The sequence below is a fragment of the Equus przewalskii genome, chromosome 2 (assembly GCF_037783145.1).
Source record: "Equus przewalskii isolate Varuska chromosome 2, EquPr2, whole genome shotgun sequence".
NCBI classification, from domain to species: domain Eukaryota; kingdom Metazoa; phylum Chordata; class Mammalia; order Perissodactyla; family Equidae; genus Equus; species Equus przewalskii.
The window spans coordinates 15,807,474-15,835,010 of NC_091832.1; the positions used below are offsets into that span (position 1 = coordinate 15,807,474).

Genomic DNA, 27,537 nt, shown 5'->3' on the forward strand with positions numbered 1-27,537 from the left:
CGCGCGCCCACCCGGCCGGCTCTTGGGGACCCCGGAGCGCCTCCCCGCCCTCCCGGGGCCCGCCTCGCTCACCGAGGTGGCCGCCGACGACGGTGACGGCGATCTGGTCCATGAGCACCGCCCGGAAGCGCACGTCCTGCTCGGAGCAGCGCTGCCGGAGGGCGCGCAGGATCTGCACCTGCGGGTAGTCCTCGCGGATGCGCCGGTCCGTCAGGAACCAGAGCTGGGAGCACATGGCGGCCAGGCTGGCGGCGCCCGGCGCGGCGGGGCCCCTCGGCGCCCCGGGCCGCTCGCTCGGGCTGGCGGGCGGGCGGGCGGCCGGCGTCCCGGGCGAGCGCGCGCCGCGGCTCCGCTCCCGCCGGTGCGCCAGGCGCCTCTGCAGCCCTGACCCAGCGAATCTGCCCGGCCACTCAGCGCCGCCGCCGCCCCCGGCCAGCCAATCAGCGCGCGGCGGCGGCGCGGGCCGGCCGCGCGGCCAGCTGCAGAGGCGGCGGCGCCCGGGAGGGGCGGCGGGCCCGGGCCTGCGGCGGCCGGGGGAGGGGAGCCGGGCGGGGCTCGGAGCCCCGGGGAGCCCGGGAGCCGCCAGCGGGCGATGGCGAGGCTGAGGGAGGGCATCCCTGCCCTGCCCTGGACCCCGCGGGGAGGAGGGGTGGCGCGACCGGAGCGGGAGGGGCCGGGGCGGCGGCCCAGTGGCGCGGAGAGGGTATCCCGGCTGGCGGACTCGTGATGCGCAGCGCGCACGGGATGCGTCTCAAAGGCCATGTCGAGCGCTTGGGGGGCTGGAGGGAACTGGCGGCCCCCTACAGAGCTCGGGGCAGCACCTCAGGGACGTCCCGAGGGGGACTCTGGGCCTGGCGAAGGTCACCCGGCCAGGCCCCAGTTGGACCCTGGCCTTGGAATTCTCTGCCCCAGTCCTGGAGCTGGGCGTGGGGGTGAGGGGCAGTTGGGTTTTAGCCTCCTCCCAATCATATCGTTTGAAGGTGCGTTTCTCAGGGTCTCAGATTTTCTTACACTGCACGCACCCCCGTAGTATGAAGCGCTTCTGGGCCTACAGAGCCTCAGTGTGATGAAAACGGATCTAAGACTCTTTTTAATTAGAAGGACCACTGGCTGATCTTCCCCCTCCCCCCAGGCCATACAACTGAGTCATCTTTAAACACCGTCCTTGGTCTTAGCCAATTGCAAATTCCGCCTGCAAACAACAATGTTCAAAGCCAGATTTTCCTTTTTAAATAACTGCAAGACTGAAGTTAGCCATCTTTAGAGACTGCATTTGCTCTTCCAGCTCATTAACATAAAACTCCTTGGTTTGGCCTAGGGAAGCAAGAGTAATTTCAAGGCAGGCCCAGCAATGACAACTTAGAAATGGGACAAGATGTCTCAGGTAAGGTACAGGCTTCCTTGTAAATATGCAAGTGCATCCATTTACTCACTAGATCTGCCTTTGGAAAAGTTCTGTCTCAACAGAATTTCAAAAATTCTTTTTCAAGCAATGTTAAGTAAATCCTTTTGTGTGGCAAAATATGGCTCCCCCCATGTATTTTCTTAAAGTGACAGTAAGCTAGTGCCCTATGGATTAGTAACTTTCAAAACTGTCTGCTAACCACAGATCAACTTAGTAGACACTGGAGACTCTGTCTTCCACGTTGCCCATTTCCTTGCTGTCCTGTGTATATATTTTGTTGACCCTGATGCTTGCTACTGGGCTTCTGCAGTATCACACAGGATGTCTATAAGGTGATCAGAACCATAGTTTCCTGGAATGATAGTTTGTATAGAAGAGTCAGTAAATTTAGATGTTCCTTATAACCCATTTTCATAGTCCTCTACACAAAACTAGAATGTTTAGTCAAATGCACATGGCTACCAAGATCCCTAAAACCCAGGCTTGAGGAGAACAGGGTCTGAGGATCCAGCTGTTGTAATCACTTCCTCTCTGTCTTTGCTTTCCCTCCTGGGAAGTTGCTACCACCTTTGTGATCTCTCTTTTCTAGGTTGGGTGACAAGTAAGGTTGTGGGGTAGTGGCATATCCAGGTGGGAGATGGCTACACTTGTATAGGTGTAAAGTTTTACTAGATTATCGAAATTCCACAAGCGCAGCGGTACTATCCCAGGTTCTGGTGTTATTTTCTAAGACGTATTACTTTAGGTAATGTTTCTCCATAGATGACTCCCAAATTCAGTGTTAACCCTGACGTCTTCTGAGCTTCAGCAATAAAAAGCAAAAAAAGGATGCTGTCCTGCCATCACCTCAATGTCCCTGAAGCTAAACTCATTCCTTTCCCCTCCATTCCAGATTCAACTGTCTTAAACAATAAGGAGAATGTAGTATCTTATGTAACAGGAAATATAGGGATGGATCAGCTCTAGGGTTAGTACATTTAGCAGCTCAATAACATTACCAAGGACTCAGATTCTTTCCATCTTTTCACTCTTAACACCCTTAGGCCAGTATCCCTCATAGTCACAAAATGGCTGCCACAATTCCAGCTGACACATGCATATACACAATGTCTAGCAGAAGTGGAGAGACTGTTTCTTCCATGTGTCTCTTTTTATTGGCAAGGAAAACCTGTCTCAGAAGCCCTCAAGCAGACTTTCCACACTCTCCCCAATCTGAGTCAGTCACCAGCAAGGAGTAAGAAACCATCATGAATGACTTAAGTTAATTATGAGTCACCCCCTGTGGCTGGGAACTGGAATCCCCTACCCCAAGCGCATGTAGAGTTAGGTGAATACTTGGGCAAAATTAGGGTTCTCTTAGGAGGAATGAAGGGAGAATAGATGTTGGGAGGACAGACAATGGTGTTTGATACAGATGGTAATAAGGTAAATGCATCAGTCAGGATAAACTAGCATAGGCTGCGGTAACAAGTGCTTCCAAAGTGGTTTACAACAACAAAGTTTTCCTTTTTGAAGTACCATACATGTTCATGGCAGGGCACTTTGGCTGTAGTCTAGGTTGTCTTTATGCCGGGACCCAGGCTGATAGAGCAGCCTGTATCTGGAACAGTGTTTTGTCTCGTGGAAGAGGAAAAGTGATCATGGTGAGTCACACGCTGGCTCTTAGTGCTTCTGCCTGGAACTTATACATGTTAGAGCTGCTCACACATTCTTGGTTAGAACGAGTTCACCTGGCCAAGTCTGATGTCAGTGGGCTAGGGAAATATAACACTTCCCTGGGAAGGGCAGCAAAAATTTGTGAAGAACTGTGACTAACAATATAGTTTGCCACGCTCAAGGATGAGAAATAGCAAATCCTGCTCTGCTAATCGTCTCTCCTCTCCCTAGGGTCCTCAAGGGAACTATGCACCAAAAAAAGAGATTGGAATAGAAACGAAAGGATCATTTTATTCATAGCTGAGCCAGCACCCAATAACCTCTGGAACAGAACTCTGCCAAAAGACTGAGTTGCATCATGTGGCTTAGGTTTAAGGCTGAAGTGAAGCTTCCTCATTCCCTGCTCTCCCTCCACCTTCCAAATTTGGGGACCAGCATGCATAGGCGAGCCTGCAGAAAGAGAGGAGGAGATGATCAGATCTGCAAAGCAGACCAGCTTTACTCATCTAAAGCTGGGCTGGCCTACTCGGCAGGAATTCGGGAGCAGAAGCAGCACACATAGCTGTGGGATCTTTCAACACAGAAGGACCCCAACACTGGTAAACTGTGAACTAATTAATGTCCTGGGTTCTGCCCAATCAGAGTATAATTCCTTCTTCCTTCTGTAGGAAACCAGTAAGAGGACAGGGCAGAGGAGGATGGAATAGGAAGGAATGCTCCCCCATTCTCTCTTTGTTCTCTCTTAATCTGTGAGGAAAACGAGTAGAAAGTCCCCTGCCAAACAGATGTGTGTGCATTGTCTATTTGCCTCCTCATCTAGAGTGTAAACCTTTCAAAAACAGGGGTCAAGGCATGGTGCATCACTGTTGCTACTTGTGGTAGGTACTCAGGTATCTGTTGATAACAGTCATTTAAGAGACCTTGTTGCAATTTCAGTTGACAAAACTGTGGTCAATTACAGATATACTAGGTTTCAGTAACCTGGGATTCTGGGGCCATGTTGCTTGTCTGACTTCCAACCTTCACTATATATTGGCACAAAAGAATATGGAGATGTGGGTCTTGACAGTGGAAAGAAAGTAAAAGTCTTTATAAATATTTCATATGACCCCAAGCAGATGGATGTACCAAGTACATAGAAGATCAAAATTCAATTGACCTCAATAAATTAGAGAAATGATCATCAATAGCAGGTTAAAATGCACTAGAATAAATGGAAAGTAGTATATTTAAGGAGCAAATGAAGCATCATACACATAGATTCAAGAAAGAAAAATTGTCCGTGCAGAAATTTGACCAAGAAAGACCCGATAGATGTGGCAAATGAATGAGAGAATGGGTAGAAAAATTGAGGGATATATTAACAGAAGCCTATAAAGCCAAATTCATCTTCATATCCCCGGGACCTAGCAAGTGCCTGGCACACAGTGGATATTGATAAATATTTATTGAAAATAAATGTGTGACTTTGGCTTTGGTCAGATCATCCATGGTCTTCCCTTCTTCTGAAAAGCCTTTGCATGACGAAGTCCTATCCATTCTTCAAGACCCAGCTCAGATACAGCTCCATCATGTTGCCTTTCCTAAAATTTCCCTCCTCCTCAGCTAGAAGGAAGCTCTCCCTTGCTGAATTCTCATAAGCAATTAATAACACAATTATTATTTCAGTAATAGGCACTCAGTAATTATTGGGTGAATGGTAACTCTCAAATTATGACAATCCAGTACTCATCATTTCAAAATTATAGAATTAATAACCAAAGGAAGGTGTCTGATGTTCTAGAATTGTTAATCGCTGGCACTGACTCTCACTTTCCTTGGTCTGGTTTCTTCTATCTACAGATGCTGTATGTGACTCAGATGTCAGCTTTTCCCTCATCCTCTTGTTCAAGCTCACATGCCTTATACCCTCTCAACCAGGGTCTTAGTGAACAAGGCAGAATTTGCTGAAGGGGAGACAAGATTCACATCATGTAGGCTGCATCAATTCACTTGAAAATCCCCCTACAACACACCTCTTTTTCCAGAGTGCTCTCTCTCTGCTTCTGCCACTGGGGACATTTTTCAACCCCCTACCCCACCCCACCCCCCCAGCCTCCAGCCTTGCTGCTCTTAACTCCGACTTTCAGAGCCCCTTGCAGATTCCTCAACCCTTTTATTACTAGAGGAATGCATTTTATCCCAGTTTCTACTTCCAAACTTACACCGCTGATAAATTACTGTGTTTAGTAAAACTGAAGGTCTTCCAACTAGAGGACCCATCCTCTTCAGGAAATAGAGGCGGGTTAGAAGTAATTTTTCCCTTTTTCAAACATGATTAACACAGAATAAATGGGGTTAGTCAATAGGTCGTCATTCTTCATTGGAAGCTTGTTGGAGTCATCTTTTAAAGATGACAGTGGGTGTAGCTTTGCAGGGCGGGGTGCCAGGAAGACATTCAGGTGGTTGTTAGCTGCTGTCCTGCTCTGGGTGAACTAGGCTCCCAGAACCAGGTAGAAGTTTATCGTTTTCAGGGGGCTTTCCCTATCTCTCTTGAGACAAGGCTGTATTTTGCTTATCTTGCTTTCTGTCAGCCCTGGCCTCCCTCAGCTATAATCATTAAAGATGGACGTTTATTGTCTCAGACTTTTCTCACTGCTTAGCCATTTCTGACCAAGTCAGGAATTATGTAAGATGCCTCAACACTATCCTTTTTCTTCCATGTAGGGTACAGGCTATTCCTCCGTAACAAAGAGACCCCAAAAGACTGTGACTCCACAAGAAATATATTTCTGGCTCACTTAGTCCAGTGATGGATGTCCAGGATGAAGAGGTGGCTCTGCTCCACTTGTTCATCTTGGGACCCAGGTTTCTGTCCTCTTAGTGTGCCACCTACGCCAGGACGTGGTCATTGTTGGCATGTTTTAGGCTGGCTCTCTTGGCCATGTCTGTGTTCCAGACCTCTGTAAGGAGAAATAGAGGAAAGAAAAAGTGGAGGGCAAGTGGATTCCTTGTAATGATGTAACACGAAATTTATACTCCTAGCTTCCAATCATATCCCAAGAACTTGGTCCTGTGGTCACATCTTCTTCAAAGAAGGCTGGAGAATCTCCTTAATTGGACAAGTATATGCCCAGCTGACACTTAGTGGGGGAGAAAAGGGCTTCTATTATTAAACGGAGGAGGAAAAATGGACATGAGGATGATAAACAGTTTCCACCATACCTCCCTGTGGCCTATGGGAGACCCCTTTCGACTCCAGTAATATCCAATTATGTGAAATGCCCTGAATATGCTTTTCTGCGGCTTGTTTCTGTGACTATTCATGGTAAATCTTTCTTACCTTTCTTTGCCTGCTAAAATCAGCTCAAGTAACATCTTCTCCAAGGAGTCTTCCTAAACTAGTTTGGGGTAAGAGACCGCTCTTTGTCTTCTCATAGCACATGATGCCTCCCTCTCCTTTGGCACTTCCCCCACTATCTGCCCAGATTTGAAATCATCTCTTTATGGCTCTGTCTCCGTCTAGACTGTGAGCAACTTGAGAGCAAATATGCTATGTCTTAGCCATATTTGTATCCTTAACCTAAACTGAGCTGAATTCCTTTTGCCTGCCAACAGGTAAAATAAACAGCACCATCGCCTGAACCCCTGCCTGCTCACTGAGTTGTAGCTTTCATCTATAATGGCCGGGCCATGTAAGTGGGCATTCTTCCACCCATTTGGATGGAAGCACTAGCCTGAAACCCCTGCTGGTCTAGGATCCTGATTCTCTTGCTAGCTCTTGTGAATGCCTGCCTCTGAGGAACTCAAGACCTGTTTTCCTTACCACCTAGGGGTTGGCCGCTAACCCAGAACCAGGGCTTGACTGCCATTTTACTGCCATTGATCTTGGATCCTCTTGCTGTGTGGCTTCACCTGCTATGCATCTCCCTGACACAGACCAGCTGGAGCTCAATCCTGGCTTCCTCCTGGTCTTGGAACATTGACAAATGACCCTTTAGCTAGGTCAGTTTCCCCCAATTCTGCTCCTAGTGGGCGCTGGCCATTTTCCTCTCATTGGTTCATCCTTCTAAGGCTCTATCATGCCTGACCTGTGAATGACTTTGCCCATTTTTGGGTTAATAAATATTGTTGCTACCTTCTGTTTGAAGCTAACTGGTCCAAGATGTGAATGGATTCTTAGCTTTGTGGCCTATCACTAGCACAAAATGCAATTTGTATAGACTTTTTGGGGATGAATATATATTTATCTTAAAAATATGAATATTTGAACATATAACATCAGCCTATTGAGAGGGTTACTCATATTGCAAATATTCTTTATTTTACAAAAGGATTTACCAGTAAGATCTTAAGAATTAATTTCTCTTTTGGTACAAGTTTAGTAACTGTTCAGTGAGGCAGAATTCCCAGGTCAGATGGATGATTGGTCAGCCACATAGTCTACCCTTTTGTATAGCCAAGCCATGGGTCAGAAGCAAGGGGATTTCACCGTAAAAAGTCAAGAATTTAGTCAGATCATCCAAAGGCCTTGGCATTATCCAAGGAACTGAGAGGCAGGTAACTCAACTGTTCTTGATGAGCTGAAGATGTTTCAGCAACTTGTATTGAATTGAAGGTTCCCAACTCCACAAGGTCACTTGAGAGTTGGAGATAGGTCCCGCCTGGGTGGCTCAGGTGCTCAGAACCCTTCCAGGTTTCCCTGCCTGTGTTAGTTAGAAGTCATTTATTTACAAATGATGGAAATCCAGTTTAAACTAGTGTAAGCAAAAAGGGGATGGCTCACAATCTTTGGAAGTCTAGGCGTGGACGTCAGTGGCAACTAGCTCGGGGGACTAAAATACGTTTTCCAAATTGGTCTTTCTCACTTTTTCAATCTCTCTCCCCTCCTTTCTCTCTCCATATCTCTCATTCTCCCTTTCGCTCTGCTTCTTTCTATGTGTTGATCCTGTTCTCTTCTGTGGGAGATACCTTCCTCTACATGGCAGGGAAGATGGCCTCCATTCACATTCTTAATGCTCTTTATCTTGAAGGCCAAGTGCATTTTCTTCTACCTCTAAATGAAGAAGTCCCCAGGAAGAACTTTGATTGGCCTACGTCTGGGCCAATCATTCTGGCCAAGGCTAGGGGGTACCTCAGTTGGCTGGGCCCTATGGCTGGAATTGGAGTGCTGTAATTAGCAGCATCACCACACTTACATAATTTGTGTGGGTCTGGACAGACAAAACAAGAAACATCCCCCACACTCTCCTTTCTAATGCCTGAGAGTCCCCAGTAAATATATCAGTGTTCCCACCAAACAGCCCAGGCTTCACTTCATGCTTTCGCTCATTGCTACTCTTAATATTCCACACTGACCACTGCTTGCCTTCTGTGAGGACCCCTGCTCTGTTGTTCCCTTGGACTGCCACTTAACACTGACACCACTTGGCTGGACCACTGTTGGCCGCTCTGCTGCTCAGGCCGAGGCTGGTGCTGCATTTCTATCCTGGACCTCCTCTCAGTGCTCTATTTGGAGATGTGCCCATGAGCTTCTCAGATGCTCTGACAGGGACTAGTGCATGCAGTTGTGCAATTATGCACAGCTGTGTAGGTTGTTCAGTACACAAGGGCACACATGGGGACTAAAGTCTAGCATGAAATGCAGCTCACTAAGCTTAAGTTGTACACCTGTCCAGATGTGTTCTCCAGAAGAAAGAAGCCCTTCTTCTATTTGTACAAGGGTACCAAGCCATACCCCCAGGAGCTGTGACTGCTCCCAGGAGATGACTTTTTCTAATCGCATGAAGATTCACTAAGGGCAACAGCAGCAGGCTCTTGCTGTATCCTCTGAAAAAGAGAGGAACCTCCCTCTCCTCTGTTGGCCACTGTGTCAGAGCAATGCCACTACTGTAAACAACGCTGGGAGAGCAGCGGGGTCACAGGCCCACCCCCTGACACCATCCAACCATAATGTCCTCATATGCCCTCCCAACATGCCAGAGCAAAAAATAATGAAACACTGTCATGAATGTGACAGAACTGTCCAAAGCACGCAGAAATCAGCTGTGTACTTTGTAAAGCCTGTTGGGTTCTATGTTTCTGAAATTGGCAAATTTTTCATCAGAATAGAAAATAAAAGCTAAGAAACTATGAGAACCATTCATGAAGACATCAACCATTACTGTACCGAAGTAACCATGTTCACATGTAATCACACAGGTGGATTGGAATGACTCTCAGAAGTATTAAAGGCAGGTGTTTTAATGTTACATCATCCTAAAGCTGCCCCTCTCGGTCCTCCCCAGAATGTAGGCAAGACACTCACGTGGAATAGCTGGGTTTGGACAAGTTTAGGTGATAGACACCATGTTGGTCCCAGAACTACCATGCTAACCAACCCTCCCACTCTGGTGCTGGGTGTGGCTTGCTTTCATAAGAATCTGGAGTCCTGCCTGCAATTTGCTTCTATCAGCCCTACCCATGCCTACTTTCCCCCAGCTCCTCTGACATACCTATATATGAATATATCCGTACCTGGACATGGTTTGAGTTCTTTCCCTAAAGGGTCCTCAACAGTCAGGCAAAACAGAGAGTGCAATAGAGAACTGGAACAGGTGTCATCTCGCCTTACTCCACCAAGATCTTAATCCCAGTTTCATCCCAGTTTCATCCCAGTGGGGGCTTCCTCCAACAGGAGCAGAAGAGAATGTGGCCACTGTTGCCATCTGGTGTGTCCTCTGGAGTGGTGACTCAGGGAGATCAAAGCCAGTCAAATATATGTGTCCATTTCTCAATCTGTGTCTCTCATACTGCTGCCCTCTGCCTTTATTTTTCTGCAGAAGGGCGTGAAATTGAAGAAGTAGGAGTGTTTCATAATCTGCCACTCAGGGATATTCTCTTGTTCTCCTTTTGTGTTATCCTCAATAAAACTAGATTGGACGGGGTTCTAGCCAAGGATAGGATAGGGAGAAGTGGGAGGTGTGGAAGGGAGGTATCCTGAAGTGGTTACTGAACACATCAAGGAAGATGAGAAGAACCTAATCCAGAGGTAGAGGGAACTGTGAATTAGGTAGCCCTAGTCACAGGAGTTTAGATCTATCTGACTGCTCAGATTAAAGGAAATAGAAAATTGTGGGGGCCGGCCCCGTGGCCGAGTGGTTAAGTTTGTGTGCTCTGCTTCGGCGGCCCAGGGTTTCACCAGTTCGGCGGCCCAGGGTTTCACCAGTTCAGATCCTTGGCGCGGACGTGACACGGCTCATCAAGCCATGCTGAGGGGGAATCCCACATGCCACAACTGGAAGGACCCACAACTAGAAAATATACAACTAGGTACTGGGAGGCTTTGGGAGAAAAAGGAAAGAAACAAAAAGAAAGAAAATTGTGAAGAAAAGATCATTTCAACAATGGGAGTGAAACAACTTTGCATAATCAACTTTCAAACAGATCTGCCAAATGAGAAGTCAGTCCTGCACTTACTGAACAAATCCTGGGTAAATAGCAAAAGTTAGATGAGTCACACCCATTACTCGGAAAAATTAATAGTAATTGGCTGTGTCCTTTCTTGCTTGGGAAGCTGACGACATATTATCAGTGTTTCATGGTTATTTTGTCATGTCTTGCTAAAGCCTTCAGATTTTATTTATTCTTTAATCCTGAAGCCAGCTAAAGTCTCCTAGGCATGGTTGTTATTTGACAGCATCAGATAATTTAGTCACGTTCAGTAGAAGAGAGTGTACTGTATAATACAGCAGAGATTAGGTGGAATATATAGGAGGCAGCATGTGTAGTAGAAAAAAACCGCTGAACTAGGAGACCCAAATTCTTGTCCTATCTGGCTAGCACTGCTAACTAGCCAGCAATAGGACATTAGGAAAGTCACTTAAACCTTGCTAGCCTTATCTGTAAAATGAAGGATTTTAACTTAGATAAACTATTCTTTAAATAAAGTAACCTCTAAGGCCTGCTCTAAAACACTGTAATTCCATAGTCTCATTGGAAGTGTCTCTAGGTGTTCAAGAAACTCATAGACAAACACCAGGAGCCAACAGCAAATTAGCTGAACTGAGGCAACTACCAAGAGGAAACATGCCCAAGCTGGTGAAGACCACAGGTACAACTGCAAAGTCTGTACTTATTTTCAGAAAGGCATGTGATGGCTGGGCACAGGGGCAAGGACAGATAGTACCAGGAAAATCATTTGGGCATGGGTTCACTTAATGCTCCTTTTATTCTAAGGGTGAGATTTGACATACATCTAAATGTTCCTCATGACTTGCTTTATTTTTGGTCTGTTATATCTCTAGGGAAATATATCCCTAAAGACCTACTTATGCAGTAAAGTTCTTCATGGTACCTGTAGAGGCTGTGCACAGCATAACCAACTGGTGGTAACACTAGTGTAAAGAATTATGTTGTCGTAGCCATTCTGGATGTACGGAAATGTGGCCCAAAGGTTACTGGCTACTTCCTGGTCTTGCTTGATCTATGGTATTGTTCATGTTCATAAGAGAAGGTGCTCTTTCAGTTGGTTCCCATGTCCCTTTGACACATCCCCATCATTGTCTGACTGTGTTTTGTTTTGTTTTCAGCGCTTCCTTACCTTCTGGCACTACAAGATGCTTCAGGCTTATCTTGTCTGTCTTCTCTCCCAATCCTAGAATCAGCCATTTCTCCAAAGAGCCAGAGTTCATTCCTGATTTGCATATTTGCATCTAAAACAAACTCATTAGTAAGTGATGGGGGAGGTTGGGAGTAGAATGAGTGGGATCCCACTTTTTACTGCTTCAACTATTTTACCTTGCTTAACCCCCCAAAAAGTTTGAAGACTATATTTGTTTCCTCTTGTTGCTATAACATACACTATTTCTTATTGCTGCTGTGACAAATTACCATGAATTTAGTGGCCTAAAACAACACAAATTTATTATCTTCTAGTTCCAGAGGTCAGAAGTCTGAAAATGGGTCTTATGGGGCTAAAAACAAGTGTTAGCTGGGCTGCATTGCTTCCTGAGGGTCTAAGGGAGAATCAGTGCCTTGTCTTTTTCAACTTCTAATGGCTCTCTGCATTCCTCGGTTCATGGGCCCCTTCCAGCAACGGTATCACACCAACCTCTGCTTTCCTAGTCACCTCTTCTCTCTTTCTCTGCAGCCTCCCTCTTCTGTCTTTTAAGGACCCTTGTCATTACATTGGGCCCACCAAGATCATGCAGAATAATATCTCTATTTTAAAACTTTTAACTTAATCACATCTGCTAAGCTTCTTTTGCCATGTAAAGTAACACATTCATAGGTTCTGGGGATTAGAACATGGACGTCTTGGGAGAGGGGTGTCATTATTCCATCCACCAAAAACGTAAAACCAAAAGGTGACATTTGCTGATAAATCATAGTTTTATCTGTTTCCTTCATACCACACAGGACATTCTAAATCTAAACATTTTTGACAGCCTCAGACAATCATTTCTCCTTTACCCAAAAGGCTATAATGATAAGAATATTATTTAATAAACCCTTCTAAACAACTTAAGTCACTTTTCGGTATTTTGCCCAAAAAAGTAGCACAATTCTCTTCATTTAGTCTAGTAATATTTTCCCCAGTAGCAGTTTAGAACACGCAGGTTAAATAGTCCATGTGGTTGATTTCCTAATCTAAACAAATGATCTCTATACCTGAAAGGCCAATCCTTTATCCAGGCTCAGAGGGTCATGATGGCTCTCAAAGCCTATTCATTATCTTGTACGTCCTTTCCATCCTGATAGGATAAGCCCCATCAGTCAATCATGTAGATCAGAGAATCCCCAACTATGTGTCCCAGAAGGCAGATCCAATGTATTAGATTTAAATAATTGTGGGTTTTTTCCAAATGGAAATAATAGAATGTTATACATTTCAAAAGTGTTTCCCATTAATTTTCCTTAACACTGGTACCTCCTACTGCTTGTCTGTCAGCACAGGCTAGCTAAGAATGAAAGAAACAAGAAGCCGGTTAATATTAATAGAAAAAGTCAGAGATAAGAAATAACAAATCATGCCTAGGTTGATAGCTCATGGTGCTTTTCTGTAATTTATGTTGCATACATCTAATAGAGAAATATTTTGCTAGCCAAAATACTTTATCACATAAAGAACTCTGCATGTAAAGGATAAATATCTTGCCTAAATATGGTGGAGCCAACTATTATTTCTTCATTGTATTGGAGCTTCTTTACAAAAGGATACCATCTCTGTCTTGTAAAAGACAAAAAAAATCCTAGAGCAGTGAGAATATGGGCTTTGGAACTAGGTAAATCTAAGCATGAATTTCTTGCTAGCTGCATGACTTTGAATACATCACTGAACCGAATAATTTGAATTAGTTAGGTGTTACGTTTGGTTGTTTGTAGAAGATCATAATTAAAGCAATTTAAATAGGCAAGAGGCTTATTTCTCCCTCAAAATAAAGAAGTGCATAGTTAGGCAGATCAAGTTTGGTGTGGTGGCTCCTCAATCACTAAGCTTCTAGGCTCTCTTTTGCTGCATGCCCACCATCTTTAGCACCTGGCTTCCATGTTCTAGGTCACTCATGGTCTGATACGGTTTTCTAAGCTCTAGCTACCTCACCTGCTTTCCAAACAGCAGGAAGGATGAAGGGATGAAGGGCAACTAAATCTTTTTAGGAAACCCCACCCAGTGACTTCCACTTATATCTAACTGGCTGCTCCTATCTGCAAGGGAAATAGGAAATGTAATTTTTCATCTGGACACACTGCTCAGAATTTGGAAGGAGAGCATCACGTTGGATTCTGTGGCAGAGATACCTAAATGATCCCAATATCCATGATTTCCTTCTTCTTTGAGTAATAGAATCACTGCCATACCCATCCACCACTACTAGTTTTAACTTGGCATGTGGCCATTAAGTAGAGGCTACATTTTTCAGCCTCCCTTGTAGTTACTTGTGACACATGTGACTTGTGACACAGCCATGTGACTGTGATATTTCTGGATGATGGGGTGTGAGCTGAAGTGCTTGTGTGCAATTTCCTTAAAAAGGGAACTGCCTGTCCTTTCTCCTCTCTCTTCCTCCTTCCCATAGGCTGGGACATGCATGTGTATTGGTGAGCCAGCTTTTGCCATATGGATGGGGACAACACCCTAGATGATGGTGGAATAATGAGACAGAAGGTACCAGGTCTCTGGATAACTGTGAGAGGCAGAGCCACCTGCCACCCTAGACTTTCTGCCTGCCTCTATTGTGTTTTGTGAGAGAGAAATAAACCTCCACCTTCTTCAAGCCACTGTATTTTGGTATCCCTTTGTTACAGCAAGTTAGCCTGTATCCTAACTAATACAGCCGCCTTTCTTTGCCTGAATTTATTTTTCTGTAAAATGGCAATAGAATTATGTACTCCACTGGGTTATGGCAAAAATTAGAAATAATATAAGTAAGGCACCTGGGCCATAGCTATTGTAGATAACAGCTGTTAGCATAGGTTTCATGAGAGGATTCTGGGAAATAGGCAGCACGCTTCCCCACCAGTATATGGAAGACTATTATGTGTGATTGAATCCTTGAATTGGCAAAAAAAAAAAAAAAAAAAAAAAGCATATAAACAATAAATGTCTTGGATTTCAATGTAAATAAACTAGTTAAAATATTTGGAAAATACCTCCTGATGCATTTTCTTAATAATTTGGATTATTTCCCTGCCTGAAGTTGGCATGAGGGAAGCACAAAATACAGGGATGCTGAATTTCAATACTAGACATCAGAATGACACTGGAAAAGATAAGGTGGACCAGCCTTCCTTCAGCGGCTTCAACCATGGGATGGGGAAGGCCACAGGATAGTGTAGGTTTCCTCCCCTGCTGTTTGAGGAAGAAAAACAGCCAGCAGGGAGTGAGCATGAATTCTGAATTGACTAAATTAAATTTAAACTCATAGATACATAAACACAATTAAAATTTTCCCCCTGCTATTAGCAGGAGTAGAGGCTTGAGTCTAAGATAGGATTAGTTGTAAAAAATAATGAACATTATATTCTTTGGCACATCTGAGTCATAGGATGCAAATTTCTATCCTGCTACATGACACTTATGAGGTCAATACAAAAAGCGCACAAGTATAGGTCAATTTCATTTATGAACTTAGATTCCACAATCTTAAATAAAACATTGGCAATTTCAATCCATTAGGAAGTAAAAGAATAATACATCACACCCGAGTAGTGTTTAGCTCACAAATGCAAATGTAATAGGATTTTAAATTGGAAGTTTCAGCCAGAAACCCTAAGGCAGTAGACATTAGATAAAAAAGTTGTCAGCAGACCATCTTGTAGGAGTTTCAAAGCAGATAGTAAAAAACTAGTTTCACAATTCTCAACCTTCTCACCCTCAGGGGCCTAAAGGTTGTTGGTGCAGGACTGTGTAAAGAGAACTTTTCTGGAGAAAGCTATGTTGTGAGTGTCTCTCCTCCCCTCTCAACGAGCAGGGGTAGGAGCTGCTTTCCCATTTTCCTCAAGTCAAGAGGGAGCCATGTAAGTGGGGCCACCTGGAGACCTTGATGCGTAACTCTTCCAGGCAGTGGACCAGTGCCTGAGTCATGCCTAGAACACATGAAAGGCAGAGATGGGCTGGCTAGCTGCTCCAACCACAGGGGTGAAGGAGAAATTATTATGTCAAGAGGCCTGCGCTCCAAGAGTTTGTCAGGGTGGAAGATTTTTGGAAGGAGAGCAGGCTTAAACTCTTAAATCTTGCCCAAGAAAACCGCCTGGGAGAGCTATGAGACTCCAATAGAAAGTGTAGAGAGGACCACTAAAAAAACAAAAGCTGGGAATGGAAGGGAAACGGTATCACCTGCATTGTATACAATGGGATGTTCCTACTGGGGCTCTCTGCAGACCCCACAAACATATCTCAAGAGAGAAATAGTCAGCTTTGAATATTTGCCAATCCCAGAGAGCTTGGAACTATTTAACAAGAGTATTTCTCTTCCAAGTCTGAAAGAAACTTCTTATTTGACTCTCTCCCAAACCTAAGAGAGCCAGCTGCAAGAGGAAGAGATGTCGTAGGTGGAGAAAGAGAGTATAGTCATGACTCTAGCTCCCCTTCATTCCTACCATAAATGTTCACACAGAAGGTCCAAGTTAGTGGAAGAGAGGAATTTTCACTTTAAATAAAGTTTGACATTTTGATTGTGACATAGAATTGGGCATTCTAATGCCTGAACTGAGACTGTCATTTATTGTGACCATGGGACCTTTTATTATCTCAGAGTCATGTGAATGCCTGAGATTCATCAGGAGCAGAGAGAAACACTTCCCCAATGAATAAATTTTAATGGCACATTGTGAATAAGATCCAAAAAGCATGAAATTTTAAAAAATTGGTAAACTGGATTTCATCAAAATTTAAAAATTTTGGAGTATTTCTACGCAATGGAATGTTATTCAGCCATAAAGAGGTATGAACTACTGATATGTGCAATAAGATGGGTGAATTGTGAAAAGAATATGCTGAGTGAAAAAATCCGGACACGGAAGAATACATACAATATGATTTCTTTTATGTTAAATTCTAGAAAAGAGAATATCAACCTATAGTAACAAGAACCAGATCAGTGATTGCCAGCACCCACAATGCTCATCCAGTATCATTATAATAGCCAAAAAATGGAAGCAACCCAAATGTCCATCACCTGATGCATGAATAAATAAAATGTGGTATATCCACACAATGGAATATTATTTGGTAATAAAAAGAAATGAAATACTGATTCACGTTACAACGTGGATGACCCTTGAAACGTTATGCTAAGTGAAAGAAACCAGTCGCAAAAGACCACATGTTGTATGATTCCATTCATATGAAATGTCCAGAATAGGCAAATTTATGGAGACAGTGAGTAGATTAATGATTGTCTAAGGCTGGGGAAAGGGTTGGAGTAAAAAGGGCACGAGGTTTCTGTTTGGGGTGATGAAAATGTTCCAAAATTCACTGTGGTGACGACTGTGCTGCTCTGTGAACGCACTCAGGACCCTTGAATTGTACGTTTTAAATGGGTGGATCGCACGGGTGTGAATTCTCTCTCTGTAAAGCTGATACCCCAAAAACGTAGTTGGAGACAATTGGAAATCCTTTTGGAGAAAAAAGTCAAGTTGGATTCTTACCAATACCATTAAAAATATACACTTATGATTAATTAAAAACCTAAATATAAAAAAACACTATGCAAGTATTAGAAAAAATGATAGAAAAATGTTTATGGCCTTAGGAGTAAGGAAAATCTTACTGAAGAAGATTCAAATAGAAAAAAACCTTAAAAGTTATACATTTGACTATATCAATTTTAAAAAGTCTGTAAAACAGTAAGTATAAACCATAAAGAAAGATAAAGGTAGATAACAGACTGAGAGAAAATATTTATAATATATGTATCACTTAAGACTCATAATGTATAAACTCCTATAAGTAATTGAAAAAAGAAAATAGGATACCACAGACAATTTGGAAATGGGAAGACACAAATGGCCAATATAGATATTAAAATACACATTTGACCAACTCTCTTAGGAATCAGGAAAATTTAATTTAAAATGAAAAACTTCACTCTTTGGATTGTTGAGAATTTAGGGGCTGGCCCCGTGGCCGAGTGGTTAAGTTCGCGCACTCCGCTGCAGGCGGCCCAGTGTTTCATTGGTTCGAATCCTGGGCGCGGACATGACACTAATTATCAGACCACGCTGAGGCAGCATCCCACATGCCACAACTAGAAGGATCCACAGCGAAGAATATACAACTATGTCCCGGAGGGGCTTTGGGAGAAAAAGGAAGAAATAAAATCTTTAAAAAAACAAACAAAGGAATTTAAAAGATTGTTAATATTGCGTTAGAAAGGATAGTAAAAGATTTCACAAAGTTGGAACAGGTAATTTTCACAGAGACTGCTAAGAGAAATATAAATTGGTACAGCCACTTTGGAGGGCAAATTGGCAGCATTGACTGAAATTTAAAATGTGTGTATACTACGACCTAGGAATTCTCCTCTTAGGCCACAGGCCGGCCCCTGTTTTTTAAAGGTGTGTGAATTTTTTTGTCAACAAAAATTTATTTAGGGGCCAGCCTGGTGGCACATCGGTTAAGTTTGCGTGCTCCACTTCAGGGGTCCTGGGTTCGCTGGTTCAGATCCCAGGTGTGGACCTATGAACCGCTTATCAAGTGATTCTGTGGCAGGCATCCCACATATAAAGTAGAGGAAGATGGGCACAGATGTTAGCTCAGGGCCAGTCTGTGGCAGGCGTTCCACATATAAAACAGAGGAAGTTGGGCACAGATGTTAACTCAGGGTCAATCTTCCTCAGCAAAAAGAGGAGGATTGGCAGTGGATGTTAGCTCGGCGCTAATCTTCCTCGGGGAAAAAAACTTTTATTTAGAAAAGAAATACGACAATTTACGTCTTATTATAGAAGGTTAAAGAGATAACTCTGATCCCATTTAATTTGTTATTCTTAGAAATGATATCAGCATAAGCTTCTTCAGAGTGCCTTGGAAACTGCAGATGACTACTTTCTGACATGACAACTGAAAATATGATGAACAGAATGCTTTCAATTTAGAAACCACAGTATGTTAAAATTGAGATTAAGACAAAATTCAAGTGCCTCTTTCTTCAGTCTTACCATAACCTATCTTCCCAACCTTCTCTCTCCCCTCCTCCTATACCCTTCAGTAGGAGAAATCCATGCTGTCCATCTTTTGCTGAATTTGTTCCCATTTTATCCTCTGCCCGGGATGCTTGCACCCCTACCTCTCTGGTTCTCTCAGTCCTTTTGGGAGCCATCTGCACCTACTTCCATGCCTAGCACGGAGGCCTTTAATGTATGTGAATAGATCTTGGAATGATTACAGTAGAAGCCTTCTTATCCAGCAGGATCAGGACCGGAAAGGGAATAATTCAGTTAAAATAGGAAATCACAAAATGTGATCTATACTTACTTTAAATATTTTATTTCAACTTGAAACATATTTATATCCCTTCCTTCACCAGTGTCTTGAAGTAAGGCAAGACTGAGAACGAGCCCACTGATTGGAGCTCTGCATTATCTTTCCTGAACAAACCAGGCTCAACAATTGTGTATTTTTATGATTTCCTGTTTGTTTTTCTTTAAAGTGAAGCAAGAACTTAAACACACCTGGGAAAGAAATCTGTGTTCAGGACTTTAAACTACTTAGAATTATTTACCCGACTTCTTACAATTGTTTTGCACACACTTATTTCAATGGTAGTTTTTGTTTTCGTTTTTCAGGAACTCAGCCTTTATTGAGTGTTTTCAAAACATTCCACTTAGCTTAAAAAAATTAATGAAATGTTGCAAACATACAAGGAGAAAAACAGAAGGGACACCTGTGCCCACACTCAGCTGTATGAATGCTAACATTTTGCCATACTTCAGATTTTTCTTTTTTTTTTTAAAGATTGGCACCTGAGCTAACTGTTGCCAATCTTCTTCTTTTTTTCCCCTCTGCAAATCCCCCCAGCACATAATTACATGTTTTAGTTTGGGTCCTTCTAGTTGTGGCATGTGGGACACTGCCTCAGCATGGCTTGATGAGGGGTACCATGTCCACGCCCAGGATCCAAACCGGTGAAACCCTGGGCCGCCGCAGCAGAGTGTGCACAATTAACCCCTTAGTCACGGGGCCGGCCCCAAGATTTTCCCAACAGATAAAGTTGAAATGTCCTGCACACTCCGTGCTGATTTCACTTTCCCCATCCACAACAATCATCCTGAAGTCAGGGTTTAGGTTTACCTTATGTGTTTTTATACTTATTACGTACGTGTGTTAATAAATATGTGACTTTGTTTTACGTGTTTTGAATCCATGTGTAAACCACATCATACTGTATGTATTATTCTGCAACTTGATCTTTTTCTCTCATCATTATGATATCCTTGTTGATATCCGTAGCTCTAGTTAATTCGTCTGAACTGCTGCATAGTATTTTGTAAATATTCTAAAACTTATTTATTTTATTTTTTCTCTTGTGGAACATTTGAGTTCCAGTAGTCCCCCCTTATCTGCAGTTTCACTTTCCACGGTTTCAGTTATCTGCACTCAACTGTGGTCTGAAAATATTTAATGGAAAATTCCAGAAATAAACAATTCATAAGTTTTAAATTGCACACCATTTTGATTAGCATGATGAAATCTTGCCCCGTCCAGCTCTGTCCTGCCCAGGACATGAACCTTTGTCCAGTGTATCCATGCTGTATACTCTACCCACCCATTAGTCACGTAGCTGTCTTGGTTATCAGATCAACTGTCACCGTATCACAGTGCTTGTGCTCAAGTAACCCTTATTTTACTTAATAATGACCCCAAAGTGCAAGAGTAGCAAAGCTGGCAATTCGGATATGCTAAAGAGAAGCCATAAAGTGCTTCCTTTAAGTGAAAAGCTGAAAGTTCTCGACTTAATAAAAAAAAAAAATTGTATGCTGAAATTGCTACGATTTATGGTAATTTTTATAGACTATATATTGCTATAATTGTTCTATTTTATTACAGCACAATTTATTATAGATTATTATTTTGTTAATCTCTTACTGTGCCTAATTCATAAATTAAACTTTATAATAGGTATGGATGGACAGGAAAAAACATAGTATGTGTAGGATTTAGTACTATCTGTGGTTTCAGGCATCCACTGGGGGTCTTGGAACATATCCTCCATGGATAAGGGGGGCTACTGTATTTCCGTTTTTCTCTATTACAAACAAAACTGCAGGGATCATTCCTTCATACATCTCCTTGTATATATACGTGAGAGTTTCTCTAGCCTAGCCAATATACCAAAAATGGAATTTGAAGGTCAAAGGGCACGTACGGCTTCACAAGTATATTGTCAAATTATTTTCTAATATGGTTGTGACAACTTATGCTATCACTGGCAGTGTATGAGAGTTCACTGCTCCATATCCAACACTCATGCTATCATTCTTTTAAATTTTTTTCCAGTTAGACGGGTGTGCAATGGTACCTCAAGTGGTTTTATTTTGATTTGCCTAATCGATAATGAGGTTCCTTATCTTTTCATATGATTATTGGCCCTCCAAAAGTCCTCTTTTAGGATTGCTTGTTTCTGTCCTTTTCCCGTTTCTCTATTGGTTATCTTTTATTCTTGATTTGTAGGAATTTTGTTGAATTCTAGACACTTATCCTTGTCAATTAAATGAATTGCAAATATCTTTCTCAGATTGAGGCTTGTAATTTATCTTTGTTCATGTCATCTTTTGTTAAATAAATGCTTTTAAATTATAGGTAATCACATTTATCAATCTTTTTCTGTCATAGTTTATGTTTTTGGGTTTTAAGAAATACTTGCTTATTCTGAAGGAAAGCTTCTCCTAACATTCTCCTCAAAATGTTTTAAAGCTTTATTTTTCATATTTAGGTCATTATTCTGCTTGGATATGCTTGCTGGTATGGTGTTGGGGTAGGGACCTAGCTTTCTTTTTTTTTCTGTAGATATAATAGTCTTAGCCCAGGTTCTCTAAAAACAGAGCCTGAGGCACAGATATTGAGAAGGGCCATCCCATGGCAGCAAGAATTAGGGAAAAGGGAAATGAAGTGTGGAAGTAAAGAAAGTAAATACAAGCTGGCCACAACTTCCCAAGGAAATCCAGCCTTGGTCACCCAGGACATCATCTCGACAGGTTCTGTGGAAGCACCACACCTCAGAACAGTCCATCAGAGAGAGCAGAAACAGCGAACAATTTATCTGCTGGCTCCTCTTTTTTTTGAGGAAGATTAGCCCTGAGCTAACATCTGCTGCCAATCCTCCACTTTTTGCTGAGGAAGACTGGCCCTGAGCTAACATCCGTACCCATCTTCCTCTACTTTATATGTGGGACGCCTGCCACAGCATGGCTTGCCAAACGGTGCCATGTCCAGACCCAGGATACAACCGGTGAACCCCAGCCGCTGAAGGGGAACGTGTGAACTTAACGGCTAGGCCACTGGGCCGGCCCCCTGCTGGCTCCTCTTTTCTCTTCCCGGTTCTTGGTTGAAATTTGTCCCATTGGAAGTTAATTCACTTCCAGGTTGAGTTACACATTTTCTCTGTGTAGCCAGTGGGAAAGCCAGCCACCAGTGCTGTTCTCTGGTGCTTAATGCTTTATCTGAGCCTGACAATGATGAAAGAGCCATATCCTCCATGAATCTGGTAGGGTGGGGCCCCGGGCACCAGAGCCATTGTGTCTTCTGCCCTATCTGGAGCAATGGAGGCCACACCAAAGCCAGGCTCTCACTCTACAGTGAGACTGAGAAAGCTAGATGCGTTAAGAGATGAAGGAACATCAGTAGCAACTGGGGCTCCCGGGAGGCAAGTGGGTCCAGGTGTATTATTTGGATCCTTTACAACCAAATTTCTCATTTATTGAATAGTTCATTCTTCCCCCCTATATTTGTAATGCCACTTTTGAATACATCAAGTCTGCATATATTCATGGACCTCTTTCTGGGATCCCTTTTCTGTTCCATTTGCCAATCTGTCTATCCCTAAGCCAATATCATGCCATCTTAAATCCTGTAACTTTAAAATAAGTTGATATCTGGTGGAACGGTTTTCCTATTTTGTTCTACGTCTTCAAAACTGTCTTGTCCTTTTCTTCTTCCACATGAATTTCAAGATCAGTCTGTTTAATTCCACAAATAGTCATATTTGGATTTCATTCAGAATTATATTGAATTTATGAACCAGTTTGGGAAGAATTTACATCTTTATGATACTGAATCTCCCAGTTTATGAACCTGGTAGATCTCTCCATTTATTCAGGTCTCTCTCTTTCTGTGTAGGTATGTGTATTCTTCAGTTTTGTAACTTTCTTCACAATGACCTTACACACTTTTTGTCAGATCAATTCCGAGGAATTGTTATTTTTGTCACTATCGAGAATAGGCTCTTTGTTCTTACCCCAAGCTCTAGATATTTACTGACGTTGAAAGGCTACTGATTTCTTCACGTTGATCTTGAATACAGCAAATTTGCTAAATTCCCTTACTGGTTTTGATGGATTCTATTCTGTGCATTATCTAAGGGTTTCATATGTAATAAATCATATTATCTGTAAATACGGACAGTGGTCCTCTAATCCCAGTTTAAAAAAATTTTAAAAATCATAATGAGTGCTAAATTTTGTTGATGCCTTTTTTGCATTTATTGGAATGATCAGTTTAGTTTTTCTCCTTCAATCTGTTCGAGTGGTATACTACATTAATAGGTTTTAGGATGCTGCACTTTCCTGCATTTCTGGGATAATCAACTTAGTCTTTGCAGAAAAAATTCTCATTCTTCTGACATTCATATTACATTGTTTACATAACTTTAAATTAAATTATATAATTATAATATCAAGTACACTTGGCACCAATAGGTTATGAAATAAAATACAGCTGACCCTGGATGAGCATATATCTCAAGTGCACAGTAGCCCATTAGCTGCAAGGATTACACTGATGGTTCTTTTAAGACAGAATGAAGAGTATCAGTTAAGTGGAAGTCAATTAAGAGAGTGATTACTGTTTAAAGTAACCAGTAGCTGTGGTGAAAAAGCACATGCTCTATAAGTCAACACAAGTTATCTCCATTCAATTAAATTGAAAAAAATAGTTATTGAGAAGCTACTCTATATTAAGTACCATGTTAGGCATCATGGTTAAACACAAAGGTGAAGCAAATAGTTCCTATTCACAAAATATTTTCCAACATAGTAGAGAGGTTAAGACTAAGTGCTTACATACATAATCATGATACAAAAAGAATAAGACAGATGTCCAAGGAGGTACCCAAGCCATCAGGGAGGGAAGGTGTAACTGGGGAAAGGTGTGATCAGGAAAGGAGTCTTAGGGGAGGTAGACTCGGCAGTGAACTGTGAGAAGCGTTAAACCAATGATGTCCGTACCAGCCAGTCTCTTTAACTGCTCCCTGTCGACAATCGCCTTGAAAGCAACGAGAGCTGTCCTCTGATCTGCTCTGATTACCATTTCTTTTCTTGTTGGCCTTGCACACAGATGTTCTCTCTCTGCCCAGCCCTTTCAGATGAGATGTCCACACCCTAACCCCTGGAACCAGCAAATATGTTATATTACCAGGCAAGGGAGAATTGAGATTGAAGATGAAAACGAAGTTGCTAATCAGCTGACCTCAAAATGGGGAGATTATCCTGATGGGCCCAGTGTAATCACAAGGGTCCTCAGAAGTGAAAGAGGGAAGCAAGACACTCAATGCCAGAGTGGGGCAGCATGAGAAAGGCTTGACGAGTCATTGCTGGCTTTGAAGATGGAAGGGGATCATGAGCCAAAGAATGCTGGCAGCCTCTCACAGCTGGAAAAGGTGAGGAAATGGACTCTCTCCTGGAGCCTTCAGAGGAATGCAGCCCTGCGACACCTCGATTTTAGCCCAGCGGGATCCATTTCAGATGTCTGACCTGCAGAACTCTAAGATAAGAAAAATTGTGTTGTTTTGAGCCACTCAGTTTGTGATACTTTGTTACAGCAGCACTAAGAAAGTAACACAAAAGGTGAATAAAGCCAGTTAGGAGAAAACAGGTTTTGAGGGAAGAAAGCTCATGGCTTTGCTTGTTCTGAGCTGAGGGGCTGGTGGCATCTGTGAAAGGGCCAGAAGGCCATTGGAAACGTGAGTTTGGATTTCAGAAAAGAGGCTGGGGTTTGGGATCCTGGAATCATTTCCTAGAGGAGATACTTGACATCTGGAGCATGGGTGAGAAGGCTTAGGGGGAAAGTTTAGAGCGGTGCTGTCCAATAGGATATGATACAAGCCATGAGTGTGAGCCACTCTTGTAACTAAATTTTTCAGTAACCACAATAAAAACATTAAAAAAGAAACAGAGGAAGTTAAATTTTAATAATATATTTTATTGTACCGTACATATCCAAATTATTATCATTTCAACATGTAATCAGCAAATTATTAATGAGATATTTTACATTCTTTTTTTTTTGGTATGTGCATTTTAAATCTGCTGTGCATTTTATACTCAGCTCAGCACATCTATAAATACTTTCAAGGGCTCTATAACCATCACGTGGCTGGTGGCTACTGTATCAGACTGTGCAGTTTAGAGAAAGAGCAGACACAAAGTGTGGAGCCTTGAGAGACATCTGTATTTAGAAGACAGGAGGAGAAAAGGAGCCAGTGAAGGAATAGAGCAAGGTAGGAGGAGATGCAGGATGGTGCAATGTTTCAAAATCCAAAGGATTTGTATTTAGGAAAACATGGAGCAGGGAAGCATCACATGCTCTCTTTCTTCAATGCTCTGGTTCATTCAGCTCTTACATTCTAGAGGTGTTCTCCCTGGCTGTAGTGAAGCTCTACACTACAGAGTCACTTTCTTTGCTCTGGCTTTCATATTCTCATATACACAGCAAGCCATAATTTTTGTGGCCCAGGTATAGGTGGCTGGGAATAACAGGGTGACTAGGGGAAAGAAGAAAGGAGCACTGAGGTGGTACAAGGTTGCTGAAGGATGTGATGATTTGGAACAGGTGCCTGGTGGGAGTAAGATGGAGATCACGTTACCATGACAACTGATTATTTCATTGGTCCAATGACCAGTTGCCATGGTGATGAAATCTTTGTGTCATTGTGACATGGATCCCAAGGGAGAGTACGCTTGTGCAAAGGACCCTTTGCTCATTGGTAAAGCTTTTATATTTGCAATAATTTTTGCATTGCTTGATGAAACCTCCCCCAGGAACTTCAATCAACATTGAGGTTCCCTTCCTCCTTCCTGTGCACTTATAGCAATCACTGCTTGCAAAATGCACACACTTTCATCATTCATCTTCTATATAGTGTTTGTTAATCTGATAGTATTTAATTGTTTTAGTAATTTATCGCTTTCTCCTACACAGATATAATCCTGTTGAAGGCAGGGATCATTCTTATAATTCAGTTGTGTTTTCAGAGGACTAGGGGTTAGTGGAAAAAAAGCAGATCCTTGGGAGCAAGACAGATCTGTGTTTACATACCACCTCCGCTTCTGCCATTTGCCAATTGTGTGGCCCTAGGAAAGTAATTTTATCTTCTTGAGATTTAGTTTTCTTCTGTAAAATGAGGATAATAAAACTTACACTGTGGGTTTGCTGTGATGATTACAGATAACCTTAATAAAGTAGCTGGCTTACAGTAGTGACTCAATAAATGGTTCCAACTAGTATAACATGGTACCCAGCCCAGTCCTGGATGCCAGGATTACCTCTTAATAATACTTTATGAATAATAAGATAGTGATGACAGATTATAGGATAACAGTAGGACTAGATTTAATCTTCGGTGTGGCTAAAGATCAGTTGTCCTATGGTGGTCCGACTATACATCAGCTGCAATGCTGAACTTGCAATCTAACTTATGCTAACTTCTTGGGAGGAAAATTTTTTTTTTAAAGATTTTATTTTTTCCTTTTTCTCCCAAAGCCCCCCAGTACATAGTTGTGTATTTTCAGTTGTGGGTCCTTCTGGTTGTGGCATGTGGGATGCCGCCTCAACGTGACTTGATGAGCGGTGCCATGTCTGTGCCCAGGATCTGAACTTGCGAAACCCTGGGCCACCGAAGCAGAGCACGCGAACCCAACCATTCAGCCACGGGGCCGGCCCCTGGGAGGAAAATTTTTAAAGTATTTAATTGGGAAAAATGGGAGGAGAAATAACCAGATACTTTGTGCATCAAATCACACATGAATCTGATTCAGCTTCTAGACCCAACTACTGATTTACAACAAACACAGAGTTCAGAGTATATGTTAAAAACCACCACAGGGAAGCAAAAAGCAAGATCCATATTGTGGTAAATACTACAGGAAAAATAGTGTTGTTTCTTCAACAAATACATTGCAAGAAAAAAAAGAGCAGAGAAAGTACTCATAAATTAAAAAAGGTTTAAGGGACACATATCATCCGTTTCCATTCATTATTTGAGCCTTGATTCACACAAACAAAAATTTAAAAATTCATAAGGTGATTGGAAATTTAAACACTGACAGGATGGATCAAAGATATAACTAATGCCGGTGACTTCAGAAATTCTCACTAATTTTTAGATAAGATAATGGTATGTTTTGTTAAAATAAGAGTTTTTATCTTTCGGAAATATACTTTTGAAATAGGTGTGCATTGATGAGGTCTGATGTCTGGAATTTGCTTCAAAATAACAGAAGGGGCAATGTGAGTGTGAGGGTGGACATCTAGAGGAAACATGATTGGCTACTACTTGATAATTGTTGAAACTCGATGATGGATATATGGTGGTTCATTGTATTTGTCTATTTGCATATCTGAAGTTTTCATCGAAAATAAAAACATTTGAAAAAGGTTAAGGAATCATATTTACAACATTCTGTGCATTTATCCAAGTTTGTATAAGTGGATATTTATACAATATTATGTATGCATAATAAGGATGCTTAGATGTAATGAAATACAGAATATTCCTTAGCACAGTGTTGGGCAAATGCATTCT

The 27,537-nt window shown here is 42.3% G+C and overlaps 2 protein-coding genes and 1 long non-coding RNA gene across 8 annotated transcripts in view; 1 reads left to right on the top strand and 2 right to left on the bottom strand.

The window, feature by feature from the left end:
* Positions 1-237, bottom strand: part of RIMKLA (ribosomal modification protein rimK like family member A) — a 29,005-nt gene extending 28,768 nt beyond the window's left edge. For both annotated transcript variants that reach the window (XM_070610027.1, XM_008529744.2), the window contains exon 1: positions 73-237. In XM_070610027.1, the coding sequence (XP_070466128.1) occupies positions 73-235 (163 nt within the window). In that variant the 5' untranslated portion in view covers positions 236-237. The remainder of the gene's footprint in view (positions 1-72) is intronic.
* On the top strand, positions 229-27,410 carry LOC103557303 (putative cuticle collagen 155). 5 transcript variants are annotated; one of them, XM_070610042.1, is made up of 4 exons: positions 229-595; positions 1,319-1,384; positions 3,293-3,660; positions 24,072-27,410. In XM_070610042.1, exons 1-2 carry the CDS (start codon positions 234-236, stop codon positions 1,353-1,355), a joined length of 399 nt encoding a protein of 132 aa, XP_070466143.1. In that variant the 5' UTR covers positions 229-233; the 3' UTR covers positions 1,356-1,384; positions 3,293-3,660; positions 24,072-27,410. The 5 variants fall into 5 exon arrangements, with proteins under 5 accessions (XP_070466143.1, XP_070466144.1, XP_070466139.1 ...); XM_070610043.1 differs by lacking the exon at positions 24,072-27,410 and adding an exon at positions 4,904-9,178; XM_070610038.1 differs by lacking the exon at positions 1,319-1,384.
* LOC139081924 (uncharacterized) lies at positions 3,337-9,819 on the bottom strand. The gene is made up of 3 exons (XR_011537424.1): positions 9,557-9,819; positions 5,842-6,003; positions 3,337-3,511 (listed from the first exon to the last, which is right to left on the bottom strand). It is a non-coding gene; the product is annotated as an uncharacterized lncRNA (long non-coding RNA).
* Positions 27,411-27,537: the final 127 nt, after the last annotated feature.

Coding starts and splice junctions, on each gene's coding strand:
- LOC103557303 (XM_070610038.1), top strand. CDS start 234: ATGGCGGCCAGGCTGGCGGCGCCCGGCGCGGCGGGGCCCCTCGGCGCC. Junction 596..3,292: donor GGAGCCGCCAGCGGGCGATG/GCGAGGCTGAGG, acceptor TCCTCTCCCTAG/GGTCCTCAAGGGAACTATGC.